At 50.3% G+C, this 14,939-nt stretch overlaps 5 protein-coding genes across 5 annotated transcripts; 1 reads left to right on the forward strand and 4 right to left on the reverse strand.

Moving 5' to 3' along the window:
- Positions 1 to 956: 956 nt before the first annotated feature.
- STEHIDRAFT_160718 (uncharacterized protein) lies at positions 957 to 1,751 on the reverse strand (the record flags this gene model as incomplete). Its single annotated transcript, XM_007308198.1, has 3 exons — positions 957 to 1,167; positions 1,249 to 1,423; positions 1,475 to 1,751. The coding sequence occupies 3 exons, from the start codon at positions 1,749 to 1,751 to the stop codon at positions 957 to 959; spliced, it is 663 nt and encodes a 220-aa protein (XP_007308260.1).
- Positions 1,752 to 1,904: 153 nt separating this feature from the next.
- Positions 1,905 to 3,015, reverse strand: STEHIDRAFT_160719 (uncharacterized protein; the record flags this gene model as incomplete). Its single annotated transcript, XM_007308199.1, has 3 exons — positions 1,905 to 2,081; positions 2,508 to 2,668; positions 2,742 to 3,015. The coding sequence occupies 3 exons, from the start codon at positions 3,013 to 3,015 to the stop codon at positions 1,905 to 1,907; spliced, it is 612 nt and encodes a 203-aa protein (XP_007308261.1).
- Positions 3,016 to 3,615: 600 nt separating this feature from the next.
- Positions 3,616 to 4,516, reverse strand: STEHIDRAFT_63972 (uncharacterized protein; the record flags this gene model as incomplete). The annotated part of the gene is made up of 3 exons (XM_007307738.1): positions 3,616 to 3,813; positions 3,871 to 4,239; positions 4,316 to 4,516. Coding segments are annotated over 3 exons (768 nt in total), but the record flags the coding sequence as incomplete, so codon positions are not given.
- A 650-nt stretch (positions 4,517 to 5,166) lies between these two features.
- STEHIDRAFT_64255 (uncharacterized protein) lies at positions 5,167 to 6,279 on the reverse strand (the record flags this gene model as incomplete). Its single annotated transcript, XM_007307765.1, has 2 exons — positions 5,167 to 5,762; positions 5,889 to 6,279. The coding sequence occupies 2 exons, from the start codon at positions 6,277 to 6,279 to the stop codon at positions 5,167 to 5,169; spliced, it is 987 nt and encodes a 328-aa protein (XP_007307827.1).
- Positions 6,280 to 12,891: 6,612 nt separating this feature from the next.
- Positions 12,892 to 14,398, forward strand: STEHIDRAFT_160724 (uncharacterized protein; the record flags this gene model as incomplete). The annotated part of the gene is made up of 6 exons (XM_007308200.1): positions 12,892 to 13,336; positions 13,442 to 13,560; positions 13,647 to 13,745; positions 13,854 to 14,089; positions 14,164 to 14,292; positions 14,356 to 14,398. 6 exons carry the CDS (start codon positions 12,892 to 12,894, stop codon positions 14,396 to 14,398), a joined length of 1,071 nt encoding a protein of 356 aa, XP_007308262.1.
- Between the last annotated feature and the right edge of the window lie 541 nt (positions 14,399 to 14,939).

Raw genomic sequence — 14,939 nt, forward strand, 5'->3', positions numbered from 1 at the left:
TCAGACTCTGCTTCTATTATTGTTGATTATCTTGTGTAGCTTATATATCATCATGTCTTTCCATACTGTCAATCTCAATACCTAATTTTGTCAGGAAGTGATGCTTGGACATGTGAGCAGAAGTGTGGCCCAAATTGCTGGCTGGCCAGCAAAAATTGTGACATTGTGACACTTGTGACTGGTAGCACTCTCATGTAAGAGATCTCTATTGAGGTGAAACAGGGTAATATAGATTCATGGACATGGTAGTAGCTGTATAGATAGTCCTACAAGTTAATGATATAGAGTGTTTACTCATACTGATATGAGTGCTCTCAGAGCTCTCAGAGCGTAGGTTCTGCTATCAAATCAGGGGTGGGAAAACACACCGGCTATATAGCAGATACCGGATTTCCTGATGTCCCTGCTCCACATTATTCATAGGGCCCTACGCTATGTAGTTCAATTAATTCTTAGGTCTATATAATTTTACGTAGGTACCCTCTGCTTTATGGTACTGAACAGGGGCGGGGTTAGCTAAAACATCGCTAGGCCACTAGGGCCACATGGTCTAGCTTTCAGGAAATATTTGTTTTCAGTTGCAGCACCGGGTTCAGACCTATGTAAAAATGAGCTTATATCCTACTTGATGGTGTATATACATTTGACGGTCCATAAAAACAAAGAGCACAATGTGTGTCGCTCTGACTCTGTGAATGTGGCGCGCACCGGTGCCACATCCGGTGCCACATCTCGCGACTTAGGTGTTTTTGGTTGAAGCTCAAAAACATACCGACACCCCGCAGAGTGTCCACATCACCCTTGGGGACTTTCTCTTGTTATTAACACACCAGAAAAGGATTCTAATGTCCCTCTTGCTAATACCAATCTCATAGACAAGGAGAAATGTAAATACAGAAGGTAATAATGATATATTAAAGGTCTACCATACATAGAGGAGAAGAAAGAAAAAGTGCTCAGTTGTTCGTCAAGTCTTCATTATCCTCGACTCCCTCCTCATCATCGTCATCATCACCCTCGTCATCACCACCCTCATCCTCATCATCAACCAGCACCTGAAGATCTCGTAAGTTTAAAAACACAGTAGCTGACGGCTCGGGCACAGAGCTATCCCCTTCCTCCTGGTTGTTCTCCGCGAAACCACAGCCTATGAGGTTCTTTGCACGGCTGCGAATAGCCTCTCATCGTTCCTCTAGGTTCCGAGCCATCCGATCCTCCAGGTCTACATGCTGGAGAGCATATACTGACGGGCCGTTAGCGAGCTCCGGTACCACATCCTTGCGGGCCCCAATTTTGGCCTCCCACCACACCTTTCTCCACTTACAATACTCGATGGTTTGCCTCATCTCCTCAGAGACCAGCTGAACCTCCTCGGTCCAACGTTCGGCCCGAGCCCTTGCTTTTGCCCACTCAATCCATAATGCTAGTATTTAATCAGTCTCCATCGCAAAAGGGACGAAAAGAAGATCCTTACCATCGTTGAACCCTGGATCCGAACCGTCCTCTCGGATGTCAACCGCTGTCCATATCCACGACATCTTCATCTGCTTCTCTGAGACCTCTTTCAGAAGCCGGGTGGTGGCGAGTGTGGTGTTCCCAGCTGCAGCCTTTTGCCAGGAAAACTCCATGGATGCCTTGTCCGCCTCCTTCAACACCGCATCGCTCAAGCCCCTGACATCCTCGTCCTGTAGCTCTCGAAGCTTTGACCCGATCCCGATCTCCATCCACCTCTGCTCCCCGAGAAGCGACATGACAGCTGCTCTCGCATGCTGGTAACGAAGCTTGACAAGATGGAGGTGGCCCTCTACACGTACGAGAATCTCCTGGGCCCGTGTATCCATCCTTTGTCCGGTAATGTTCGAGATCTTGTACCGGCTCATGAAAGTCTTTGTTCAAAGGTGGTTTCAAAGGCTCTCCAGCGCGTTGAAAGCCTCGGCCTCATGGAGTTGCCGTTCTGCATCCATCAGGTCGCCGGAGCAAGTTTCTGCTCGAATTTTGGGAGGGAGACTGGAAGGAAGGTAGAGGGGGATGGCTTCGGCTTCGGATCGACGACCCTTGAAGACCTGTTCGGTCATATCGAGCTTCAATCAAAGGTCGGGCATGAGATGGGTTTGGAGGTCCCGAAGGCGTTGGATTCGGCGATAAACTGAGCTTCGGCGATCCTCGAGGTCCGCACGCTGTAGATGTGTCGCATGTTTGGCCATCTTCAAGTCTGCTTGGAGCTGGGCTCTGGATCTCCGTGATTGGTTGAGAGATAACTTGAGAGAAAAACAAAAAAGACGCACTGTTGTACCTCTATGTCTAATCCAAGAACAATAAAAGCACATTCACCCGAGTTGTCCCGCCCCCGTATGGACATAACACCGCGTTCCTGCTCCTTTTGAGTGAGACGGAGGCGGACCTCCCCCATGGTAAGTTCTATCAGAAAGAGAGTGAGAGGAAATATTCATATTAGAGGAGATACAAAGGAGCCTATCTTGTCGAGGTGCTATAAATGGACAGCCCACCGCTTTATCCTCGCCTTCCTCCCAATCCTCATACATCCGTACCCACGATGCAAAGACCGCTGGAGCCTCCTTCCCTAAATTCTCCTCGAATCCTCGTAAAGCTGCTCGGTGGTCTAACACGGCGGGTATGGTGACGACTAGCTTTCTGAGTAAGCTCGAATCTATGGTAGAAGGGAGAAACAAGACGGGTTAGCCGTTTACCAGGCTAACAATCAATGAGAATAAGGTACTCACCAAGTTTGATGGTCTTCATCCAGTTCGCGTGCCCGCAGAAGTCGTCAATGGTATCGCGTTGGTGTCCAGGCCTCATCTCCCTGGTGCTGGACGCTATACCGTTTAGGATCGCCCATATCCTCTCGATCGCCTCGAACTCCGTCTGCGTGAGCCAGCGAGAAAACCGCGGAGAGAAAAGGGGCTTGCACTTTTTGATATGGGCCTCGAGGTAGAATGCCGGGACAATGAAGAGAACATTGACGACACAGTCAGAAATTTGCAGGTAGTCAGGCATCTCTGCCATCCGTTCCCAGAAATTAATGCTCTATTGGCAGCCTATATCGTAGGAGGAAATGAGGGCGAGGAGCATGATGCCGATGATGCTGGCCAAAAAGATGTAATCCATGTTTGCATACCTAAACACCAGGTGAGGAGCCTGCGTATATGTAGGACTAATTGAAAGATACGTACCTCTCGCCCTTCTGTAAGTCTCCGATCCCGTTCGGTCTGATACACTCGTGCCGTCCGCAACGGACGGCACTGATGCCGGTATCTGTGAGGCTTTTGGCTCCCATTTTGTTGGCCTTCAAGATGGTGTTGAAAGGTACACAGTTGCTAAGCTAGATTAGGTTTAGACATGATTAACAGCAACAAATAAGAAAAGTGCGACATACCAAATTGTTATCCTTGTCTTTCCTTGTCTCGAGAAAGGCCTTGTACGCCTTGTCCTCGACGAAATAGGCGAGTCCGTTGGTGAGAGATATGTCGGCGACAGACGTCCTGCGGAGCCTCCCCTTGAGACAAAAGTTTGCATCCTGGGCTAGAAGGAGGCGATAGAGCCACATAGGAACCGCTAGTCAATATACGGACCATCAAGACCAAAAATAAGGAAAACTTACGCTTCCTCCCTTGGTGCACATTCAAAACCCTTCGGAATATTGACTTCGGGGATGGGACAGGCTCGGCACTGTACTGCTAACGCACCCTGCTTCGTGCCTTTGACACCGCTCAGATCTAACCCCACCCCCGCTCTTTTCAGAAGCAAGAGGTTGTGCCACTCCTGCTCCATAATCATGAAGGAAGGAAGACGGTCCTAAGTAAAGCACACAAGGTAAGCACACAGCTGGAGCACCGATCGAAAAGAACGCACCGGAGGAGGCTCGATGCCATACCCATCAGTAAGTCGGACAAGGCCATGGTAGAAGTTGTAGGTGGTGATCTTGCCCTGGAGGTTCATAGTCTGAAATAACCGGAGGAGCTCAAACGTCGTGCATGTTTGGGGATTGAGCGGTGTGGCGGGATACCATCGGTATCGAGCAAGTTGGCGCCAATGGTCAGCTTTCTGGTAGCAGCTGCAAAAATCGATCGCGACCTGGTGGATGCCGTTGGTATGGAGGACAATGAAGTCTTTGTTGCCAGGGTGAAAGCATACACACGATTCTCCGGGTGGATGACCGAGCTGCATCTGCAAACCCAACGATGCGAGACGAACCCTGCGAAAGAACCTGCCGGTCCATTTCTTCGTAAAAATAAAAATAAAAGAACAGGTTTAGATGGAGAGTAAGATAGGATGAATGGATAGAACACAGCTCGACAATATGTAGGGGGAGCAACGAATGCTCCTCCACCGTACAGCCCTTGCAGAACATCTCCCCACCGCTGCAGTCCTTACAACGATACAGGATATCAGCTCGATGACACCGACTGCATGTGTTCTGTCCGCACGAAAAGCCCCGCCCCTCGGAACGCATCAACTTGTCGAGGTAGTCCTGGCGAAAACGAAGCCAGGTATACAGAGGAACATCCTAGTGAAGCAGGAAAAGTGGGCCTTGTAAGCAGATAGACTCTATTACCATTAGAGAGTGGGACGTACCCAGTTTAGATAGTGTTTCATGTGCTGGATGGTCTTCAAAATCAAACCTGGGATCTCGGGAGGTTTAGGTGCGGAGAGAGATATCTCCTCCGGATCGAAAGGAAGGTCTGGAGGGGGAGGGAGTGTTAGGTCATCCTGATTGGGGACCATTCGAATACCGAATCATGAGAGGTGACTTTGGTAGGGATGATGTCCCTCCGAGGACGCAGTCGCCGAGTTCTACCATCCTTTGAGGTTTCGAGCAGCTTGACATCTGTCGTAGATGTCAGAACACGGTACTATTCTTCAGGATCAAGGAGATCAGCAGGTCGTCGTTTAGGACCCATAGACAAGGGCGAGAGGTGTACCACACAGAACGTCCGTTACATCGACAAGGCGTGGCACAAGCATGGGATATCAACAAACATACCTTCTGTCAAACACGTACTCGCACTTGGAACCTTCAAGTTTCGCAAGGGTGAATGGGCAGTCTGTTGCAACACTCGAAGCAGAGATAAAACACAACATGATTGACATGCAGACAAAGCAAAACAAACAAATGAAGCAATATACAGGAAAGCGTAGGGAAAACAACTACAAAATATTGTCTACATGCGACTCCTCTTCCACATTGCCCAAGTCCTCTCCACTGCCAAAACAAGCCCGATAATCGTTCGCAAGGTCCTCCAGTACGGAATATTTACCAAGAGCATCCATCCATCGATAACCACGAGGCCCATACGCCTCCTTGTGTTGTGCGTCCGTTAGCACCCACTCTGGAACAAAACTGTGATGCACCCAACGGAAGAGGCCTCCGGCGCAGTACATCGTGAAGGAGTAACAATGTTCGGTAGGACCGACTGGTGTATTGCCATGACGTATGGTACTCGAGGGTAAAAGAATAAGGGAGCCGGGAGGAAACTGAATGATGAGACCGAATTCGAGAAGGATAAGGTGGCCTCCGCGTGTCGGGTCGTAATCGCCGAGGGCCCAAACAGCGCACCAGCCATGGGGGATGTTAGCAGAGTCACAGTGACCGCGGCAACAACATTGAGGACCTAAATTAAATGTACAAGCAGGCCATACGGCGTTTTTGAACGGCCGTCGGCAGTTGGGATCATGCGAGTATAGCGCCTCTGTCTCCTCTGCGTACTGCTTATACAGCTTTGAAGCATAGGTCATGAAGGCGGCTACATGAAAATAGACAGTATGAGTATGGTATAAGGATGTAGGACGATGACATGATACTTACAGTTTGCGAAGCCAGCCATTCACTTTATTGGCTTGCTTCGCAGGAGGCGGCCCACCAGAGGGACCTGACAGATTTTCTCCAGTTTGAGGTTCCCTGGGTCCTACAAGAGTCGTCAAAGTTAGCAGAGTAAGAGAGATATACATAACGTGAAGAAGAACCTGCTGACCCCCACCATAGGATACACCAGCCGTCACAGACATAAACTCCCCGCGCCGAGTGTCGTACTGTTTATTGGTCCATGCATCTAAAGCGTCACCCTCCAGGCAAGTTTGCTCGAGGAGGGCAGCTGCGGGCTCGGCGACATCACGCTGCCAGTTGGGATCATTCGCATGGCCGGCGAGGACGCCAAGGATCCTCCTTTGTTGGTCGATGATCACGTGGGGTGTACTATGGAAGAAAGAAAGGGTGAACAAGAGAGAGAAAACGAGCAACGGGGGACTTATACGCCGTCCCATTCCTCGAGCCTACATCCCATGGCCAGCGCACCTTCTACAGTATAATTGTCCGTACCATACTTCCTATCAATTGGATGATTCTTCCCAACATATGCACCCTCAGCCACGGACATATTCTCCATCTCTACATTGGTAGTGACGGTGATCGGGGCGCCCCACTTCTCCAGCGCATGCTTGGGAAGTCGATACTCGGAGGGCCACGGCCCTGCCTCGTTATCGGCCTCAGCCTTCTCCTCCTTCTCCCTCCTCGACTCAGCCCTCTTGAGCTTCTTCTTCTGCCGCTGGCTCTCACTGGTCCTCCTCCTTGAAAGCCTTCCCTCTGCCTTCTTCTTCTCCTTCTTCGCCTTGCTCCTCGCTTTCTCCTTCTCCCGTCTTGCTTTGGTCCACCCCTCCCTCCTTCGCTTACGAGATCCGGCCCGAGAGACAGACTCAGCATCGCTACTGAAGCCTGAGGAGGAATCGGTGAGGTCGGATTCACATAGCTCAGGGCATGAGCAGGACCAAGAGTATTTGGACTTGTGCGAGAGCTGCGGGGCAGCGGATATGACGCCGGTGTGAGTCTCAGCGTGCGAGGAGGTCGTGTAGACGGAAGCAGTATCAATGGACATGGTGTCAACGGAAGGGGTGCCAGAGTGAATGGAGGCAGCGTCGACGGGGGCAGAGATCGCGACAGTGGGTTCAAGTGAGAGAGCACCGACCGAAGGAGCTTTGGTCATGGTGGTAGGGTGCATGTTAGAGTGGGCTTGGCGTCTCTCCTCCTCGTCTGCATCCCAGTGCGCCTGAGCTGTATCCCACGCTCTGGCCACGAGGCCTTCATAGTCGACTTCAACGTGTAGTGGGACGTGCACGTTGAAGTCGCGGCCGTTGTGGGTCTTGCCGGACATTGTGTCTGTCGGTGATTGGAGCGCGTTTGAGATGAAAAAAAGATAGTGTATAATCAGTAGATGCATTATTGGGAAGAATTAAAGGGGAAGAGGGATGGCAGGGGGGATTGACGCGTTTCTGACGCGTCAAAACGCGTAAGATGCATGAACTAGCCGCTACAGACATGTACCAATGAAGCCTAAACTGCCGTGCAATACAAAGCGACCTACTTCGCGCGATGCTAAAGCTCCTGTCGGGCCTACTGCTTCTGCAGTTCAGAAAGGAATGTGGACGACGCGTGTTTGGCATTGAGGACATGTCTGTGGGGCACGTAAAGACGCAGCACCACAGTTGTAACACAAAGATAATATAAAATGAGAAATAAATCAATTGACGCACCTTTGGCTGGGTATAGATACTCGAGGATGCCTGTAGAGTTGTAGGTGAGACGCTGAGAGACGGGAATTAGGAGGGGAAATTTTGCAGGCCGGTTTATATAACACAAACACGGACCCACAACTTGGCCAGGTCTGTGAAGCGCAGATAATCGAGCACTCGAAGAACGACTGTGAGAAGCGTCGCTGTCAATGATATTGCCCTCACAAAGTAATAGAAAAAGAAAGAGACGAAATCTATAGTAAGACTCACCTGTGAGAAGCGTCACTGTCAATGATAAAGAGACAAGGACGCTTCCCACAAGTTAAAAGGACGCGCTCCGGCGCTTACCGGTCTACTATACAGTTGGAAAACTACCTGCCTAAACGGGACGCAGAGGCGCGGAACCGAGGCATGGAATCCGGCCCTCTGCAGCCCGCTGGCTGGCGAAATAACTAAAGTCATAACTCTGCAGTAAGTGGTCCTATTAGTCCCGGAAAAATTGCTAAAATATCAGGAAAATTCCCTCTGTCTCATCGTAATACTCCGGACACTCCCTCCTGACGAGGCAGACCTCAAGCCCTAAGTCCCATCATCTTTGTGAACTTCTGCACTTTAACCCTAGCCAGGGGTTTAGTCAGAAGGTCTGCAGGTATCTCATCCGTCCCTATATGCTCCATCCGGATCGTCCCCTTCTCCACCTCATCTCTCAACCAATAGAATCGCAAGTCCAGATGCTTCATACACCCATGGTGCTCCGGATTCTTCGCCACTTGAAGCGCAGACTGATTGTCAATGTAGAGGGTAGAGGGAGAGTCGAGTGAATAACCAAAGGAAGTGAGTAAGTTGCGAAGGAAGAGGATCTCTTGGCCAGCAGTGGTAGCAGCGACGTATTCGGCTTCTGTTGTGGAGAGGGCGACGATGGATTGAAGGCAAGATTGCCAGGAAATAGCGCCAGTGCCCATCTTGACGAGATAACCGAAGGTGGAACGTCCAGAATCCGGATTCCCTGCATGAGCAGCGTCGGTGTAGGTGTGGAAGAGCTCAGTGGAGGAAGAGGAAGTGGGAGAATAAGTGAGTTTATAGTCCAGAGAGCCCTTGAGATACCGAAAGAGGTGCTTGATCGCTTTCCAATGCTGAAGACCTGGATTCTGGCTGAAGCGAGCAAGGACTCCGATGCTGTGAGCTATGTCTGGACGAGTGGTGATCGTCGCCGTGATCGAGGGTAACATCAGGGCTCCAGAATGCTATTGCTAGGTTGTGCATCAATACAGGCCACCCATGGATTGACCTGCTACGCAGGGAAAGGAGATCCCAAGGGCGGTAGATGGAGGGCTAACAATGTAAGTCCATCACTATAATCTCTTATTTCGCAGGTTCGAAGTTCAAAGTTGACTGTCGAGTGTGAGTGGTGTGTTGCGCCACTCGTGCTTGTACTACTTACTCGACACTAGAAACCCATGGACAGATGTACAACTCAGGTATACCTTGGAAAGGACACCACAGCAATTTGCTGACAAATAAGCTGCCTTCTCCAGACCCTGTGTAGAAGGTGTCTTCATTTTTTCTCTACATGTATTCGAAGACGTGTGGGTGCCACAGGTTCATGTACTTACCTTGATCCAGGTGTGTTCGGGGTGCTATAAGTAGTTTACAGCCTGTGTCTATAAAATAAGTATAGGGAGATATAGTATCACAATGTAAAATGTCCTCACAAAAATATAGAGACAAGTTGTTGTGTATGTTCTTTCGTAATTGAGCAAAAGTTAGTTTCTGGGTTCAACAAGCCGTGCAACTCGCGTCAGTTCGGAGCGTTAGCATCGTTCGCTCAAGACACTTTGCGACATTTGTCACAAGAAAATCTCTTTAGTACCTGGAAACTGTACACAGTCCATAAAGTATTGAAGACGGCGTCCTCAGATAAGAATAAACACAGTTGACTTCTATCTTATGCTGCAAATGGACATTCTCAGTCGAATGAGAGCTGTGTTTGCAGTTGAGCACTGAGCGCCATCGAGCTCACTCTGGACACACTACTCTTGCAGCTCGCTCGTTGCTTCGTACTACCAGATAAGGTGCGTAAAGCAGATGGCTAGATGCATAGACAATATGTTTCTATTAATCACTGTATCTTCATTAGACCGAGAAAAGAAATCACAAGTTCTGTGGCGGAATAGGGGCATCGTGCTGTCTGTAAAATATATGGGCTTCACGCTGCCCGTAAACCGTCTCATACCCTCTGATTCAGAGTAGAGTGGTCTGTACGGTAAGATACAGCTCTTGGAGATGTACATTACCACTATTAGACTTTCTTGCATGCATTCATTGTGAGCTTTCTTACACTCAATGTAGAAAACGATCACACAGAAAGACGTGGGGAAGCAAATGTCATTATAGCAAAGCGACAGTTCAAAGCATGCAAACAGAAAAGCGGATCAAAGCACGGCTGGACAGGGGGTACGGAAAGCGAGATACACAGCACGATGGGGAGGAGAACAAGAAAACAAAACACTATGTCCTGACTCTACTAGAAGAATGTCTATAAAATGAATCAGTCAATGAGACGCTCTGATGTGCCATGGAGAATACTGAACAGAGACTTACTCACCTCCATGTGCGAGCAGCTGTTGAATACGACATATAACCGGTAGTTCAAGAAGTCGATGCGGGGACGAAGGAGTCGTGATCAAACCCGAACTGGTTGTGGAACTCCTCCAGGTTGACGCTTCATAGAGGATTCAGTACAAAGACCGAGAGCAAGAGAAGTTACCCTGGAATATTAGTGCCTCTTCATCATACGCCGCAACCAGGTGAGCAGTGCTGCATGCGAGGAGATCAAGGACCTGGGCGTAGCAGGCAATGGAGTGGATCCAACTGGTGAGGGACACCTGTCGGAGTGGGTTATCGTCTTGTGGGCCCCACCAGTCTTCGCGGAGCTCCTCAACAACATAGAGGCACATCTGCAGGTAGTTCTTGAGGCCTTTGATGAGGATGGCGCAGCTTTCTGCATCTCCAAAAGCATCCAGGGCGTCCTCGACAATGTCCTTGGCAGCCCACGCGCTAGCCTGCAGGTTAGAATTGGAGGTGGAGATGGCGAGTACCTGCCAGCATGGGTCTGGGTTACAAACACCCTCCAGAAGCACGAGCCAGTTCCTGTACCCTCTACCGGCATTGTTGTGAGTCAAAAAGAGGTTTATGATCACAGAGTTGCTCCGTTTAATTCCCGATCTTCTCGAGATACAAGGCCCACTCCTCCTCCGGAATCTGGTGTTTGCATTTCTGTTCATAGATTTCGTCGAATTGAAAGTACTTGCTGATCTTGTTGTGAGGTTTCGCTTTGGGATAGTGAGCTAAATCTCAAGTAAGAACGCGCATGACGCTAGAATATGGAAGACAAAACGTACCACGAAGAAGAAAGTTTGCATACTCCTTGTTCAGATAAGTGGGCACCCTACCCTCGGGCCAGTCGATCGTGAAAAAATCTACTTTCTTGAGCGCAAGGGCGGCTTCATTCATCTTGTGCTCGGGTGCAGGAGTACCTGTTTCCTCCTCAGGACCCGCAATATCTCCTACCGTCTCCTGCACAAGCTCCGGAGTGCCTGCCTCTTTATCGGATTCAGAAGTAGCCATAGGGAAGTAAGTAGCAGAGGCCGTAGAGGTGAATGACAACTTGCGAGGGAGTACTGGGCCGAGATGGAAAGGGGGCAAGGAGAGCAAGAGGGGAGCAAAGAGAGAAGGGAAATAAAACATAGAGGCCGTCGACGGCAGCATGAGGCAATAGTGAGGCAACCGTGAGGTAGGCAGGGCCATTCGGCTACGCGTGAATGCGTAGTGTCCATCATAGTGCACCAACTACCAGAGACACATCAGACGTGGGCACTTGTTTGTGGCGATGCTGCGAAGCTCTTTCGAACTCCGCTCCGAAGGCAGCTCTACCTGGATAATGTGGCAAACCTCGCCACTGCACATTGTATTTCCCAGAATACCCAGAATAATTCTATGTACATTCAAGAACATGATAGAAAACAGTCACAGAAAAACAAAAAACAAAGCAGATGGAAAGGATAACGAGCAGCAAACAGCAAACGACAGCGACACATGTACAGAGCATGGGGATGAGATAGTGACGGTTCATGAACGGTTACGACGAGGAGATCTGAAAGAAAATAGAAAAAGAAAAAGAAACAGTCCACGTACTCCTATCTCCACACCGTCGCTATTGTCCTCCTCCACTATGACATCTCACCTGGCCCTACCCATCCACCCCCTCCCACCTGATCCGCTACTTCCACACTCAACGAGAACGCACCCGAACCACGCCCTGCGCCATCGCGAGGGCGAAAGCAGCGTGCGCGTCCTGTGGGTTCTTGTAAGAGACGACGACGGCACGCTTGATGAACAACACTTGGTCCACAGCCTCACACCTAGGTTACAAGAGTGAGTATAGTTGTCAGAATCACACTGAAGACGAAGGGGAACGCTTAGCAATCACAGAACACGCCAACACGTCTACCCTGCGTAACGACATACGTTGTCAACAAGGATTCGGGAGGGAGAGGGAGGCCTGCAGGAGTTGGGATCGGTGATGGGAGCGGTCACTGACCACGATATCCCGGCTCTGTGTGGACGAGACCCTTCCAAAGCATATCGGCGAAATGTATATGGGCCTCCCTCTGCGTGAGGTTAGGGCCAAAGGAGCGGGAGGGGCGGGAACGACTAAGGTGTCCTGATGCGCATCAGACAAGGGCAAGGGGGACGAGGATGAGGGGGACGGGAACAAGGTAGATGAGGCCAGGAGGGGAGACGAAGGCGCGAAAGGAGGAGCCAGTTCCGGTTGGGTAGGGGATTCAGAATCAATGGGGACGATGGCTAGCGGATTTGCTCAACAGTTAGCAACGAGATGGAATACGGAAGACGGGAATACGACGCACCCAGAATGCCAGGCTGTGCCTCGACCGTCATGACGCTCATCGCTACCGCCAGCCATGCCTCATCATCTGAGCCGTCATAGTTTGTACTGTCGTACGCTGTTGCCCACGACTCCGAAGTGGAGTCATCATCCGCGTTGTCCGAGGAGGCGCTATTGTCCTCGCTGTTGTGAGAAGCGGGGAGAGAGAGAGATGGGAGGGAACAGGAATGACGAGAGGGAAGAGGGGACATCGTGAAGACATGAGGAATGATGGCCAAGATGATTGCCGGCGACTATTATAAGCCGCGCTTCAGTGCTCGGCAAAGTGTGATACTTCTTCGGGCAACCTCGGAACTCAACACACGGCACGCGTAGACGCATCGACACGTTGTGGATGTTTGTTTTATTTTCATTTTCATTTTCCAAACTGGGATTTCTCTCCGTTTCTCCTCTCTCTGGCAGACATGGCAGAACCGGCTCCTCCTCAGGTCAATTCTGAAGACACCAACTCTGCGGCTGCTCATCCTAGCGCCTCTGCTGGTGTCACTGACCAGATATTCCCTGTGTGCACCGCAATCACCCCATCAGCTTCTGGAACAACTGTCAATCTCACGGCTTCGTTGCTTTCATCCACTTCCACCTCGACTGCTCCCATGACATCCTCTCCTGATGCCGCGGCTTTGTCTTCTACACACCTATCGGCTTCCACCTCGACCACTCCAGATATCACGGCTACATCATCGTCCACGAGCTCACCTTCTACAACCAGACCTTCCACTCCCACGACCTCCCCACAGGATCTTCCGGCGTGCAACGGTCCCAAACGTGCACGGAAGCTCAATCCGAAAGAGAGAGGGAAACCGGGCCACAAATCGTCATGGCCTCCACAAAAACTTGCCTTCCTCAAAAGTCACCTCGCCGATTGCCTTGCCAGCACCGACCGGAAGAGCTTCTACACTCGATTCCTTTATATTTGGCGCAAGGTCTTTGGATGACACCTTTCTTTACGGGAAGATCCAGAAGGCGAGGTCAACGAGAAGGCGGCTCTTTCCGTGCCGGACTCGGATGCAGTGGAGGAGTTGACGAATGAGCAGAAGAAGGCGCGGGAGGAGGATAATAGGGCCTGCCACCAGGTACGTCGCATTTGTGTCTCCCGATATGCTCTTTACTGACATATTTGGGCTTCCTTGTTGTTCTGTCTCTCCTTTTTTTTTTGCAGATGTTCTCCAACTGGTTTTGTGCACGCATGAAACGATTGTCAGTCGTGGCTGATCCCGCAGCCGCACTCACTGAGTTCCTCGGCATGTCTTCTACGGATGTGCAAGGCCCAGGACGCAAGAAAACATTGCTGCAGTACTACAGCAAACAGCACTGGAACGACCGCATCGCTATACGATATCGGATCGTACAGTGTTGACACGAGCAGGATTGGGAGGCCCTTGTCGACTCTGGCCGCTCAGAAGGTCAGAAGACCCCGCTGGTTATCTCTGCAATCATGGAGGCAGCCGCGGAGGCCTGGGCTGAAGAATCGGACAAGTTCAAGGCTGAGCTGGAGGCCAAGCGAGAGGCAGAGTATTTGAAGGCGAAGGAAGAGTCTTCGAAGGTGAAGGATGCCCCGATCGAGGCTGCATCCTCGGAGCAGACACCGGAGGAGTACCAACAGTACGCTATATATTTCATATCTTTCTTTTTTTCTGTTTCTTTCAACGATTCTCAATCCGCTCCTCTTGAACTAGCTACATTGATTGTGCGGCAGTCCTTCTTGAGTCGATGGTTAATGCTGTCTTCAAAAAGATGGGCTTGATCACCACCGTCATCCTTGCTGGTCCTATGCCGAACTGTGGGGGGCAGATCAAGCTTCGCGCGTACGTACTTACTCCATTTTTGCCCTTTCGTACTTCAACACTCATCGAACTTACTGTGTGTAGCCTTACCCATGCCCGTACAGGCGTAGCTGTACCACCTTTATAAAGAGTCCCTATAGTAAGACTGGGACTCTTTGCAAAGAGCCCACTATATTAATGAGCCTGGGCTAATAAGGGCTCTTTATAAAGAGCAATCCTGCTGGTGGCTATTCTGGCCGGAAAAATGGGCCAGAAAATAGGCAAAAAATGTGTGAAAAAATGTGGGGATGGGTGTGGGGTGGCCCTGGGGTAGGGAGGGTGGTTTGGGGATGGGTAGGGGGTAGGATAGTGGGTAGGGTAGGGTAGGAAAATGGGTGGTAATTGTGCACTAGGGCTAGGATAGCTGTATGCAGGGTATGGGGAGGATGTATGGGGCTAGGCATGGGCTCTGGGGCTAGGGCAGATAGATAGGTGAATAGGGATAGAATGATGGACAATAAAAATACGGAAAAATACAGAAATAATAGCAGGAATGCTATGATTGATATACTGGGTACTGTGAGGGTGGATTGGTAGGGGAAATGAGGTGATCTGGGGATGTTTTAGTAACTTTGTGAGTTTTGTGATTCAGAGTGAATGAATTGCAGGAGTAGGTGTTGTTTTTATGG

The sequence above is a fragment of the Stereum hirsutum genome, assembly GCF_000264905.1.
Source record: "Stereum hirsutum FP-91666 SS1 unplaced genomic scaffold STEHIscaffold_14, whole genome shotgun sequence".
NCBI lineage: Eukaryota > Fungi > Basidiomycota > Agaricomycetes > Russulales > Stereaceae > Stereum > Stereum hirsutum.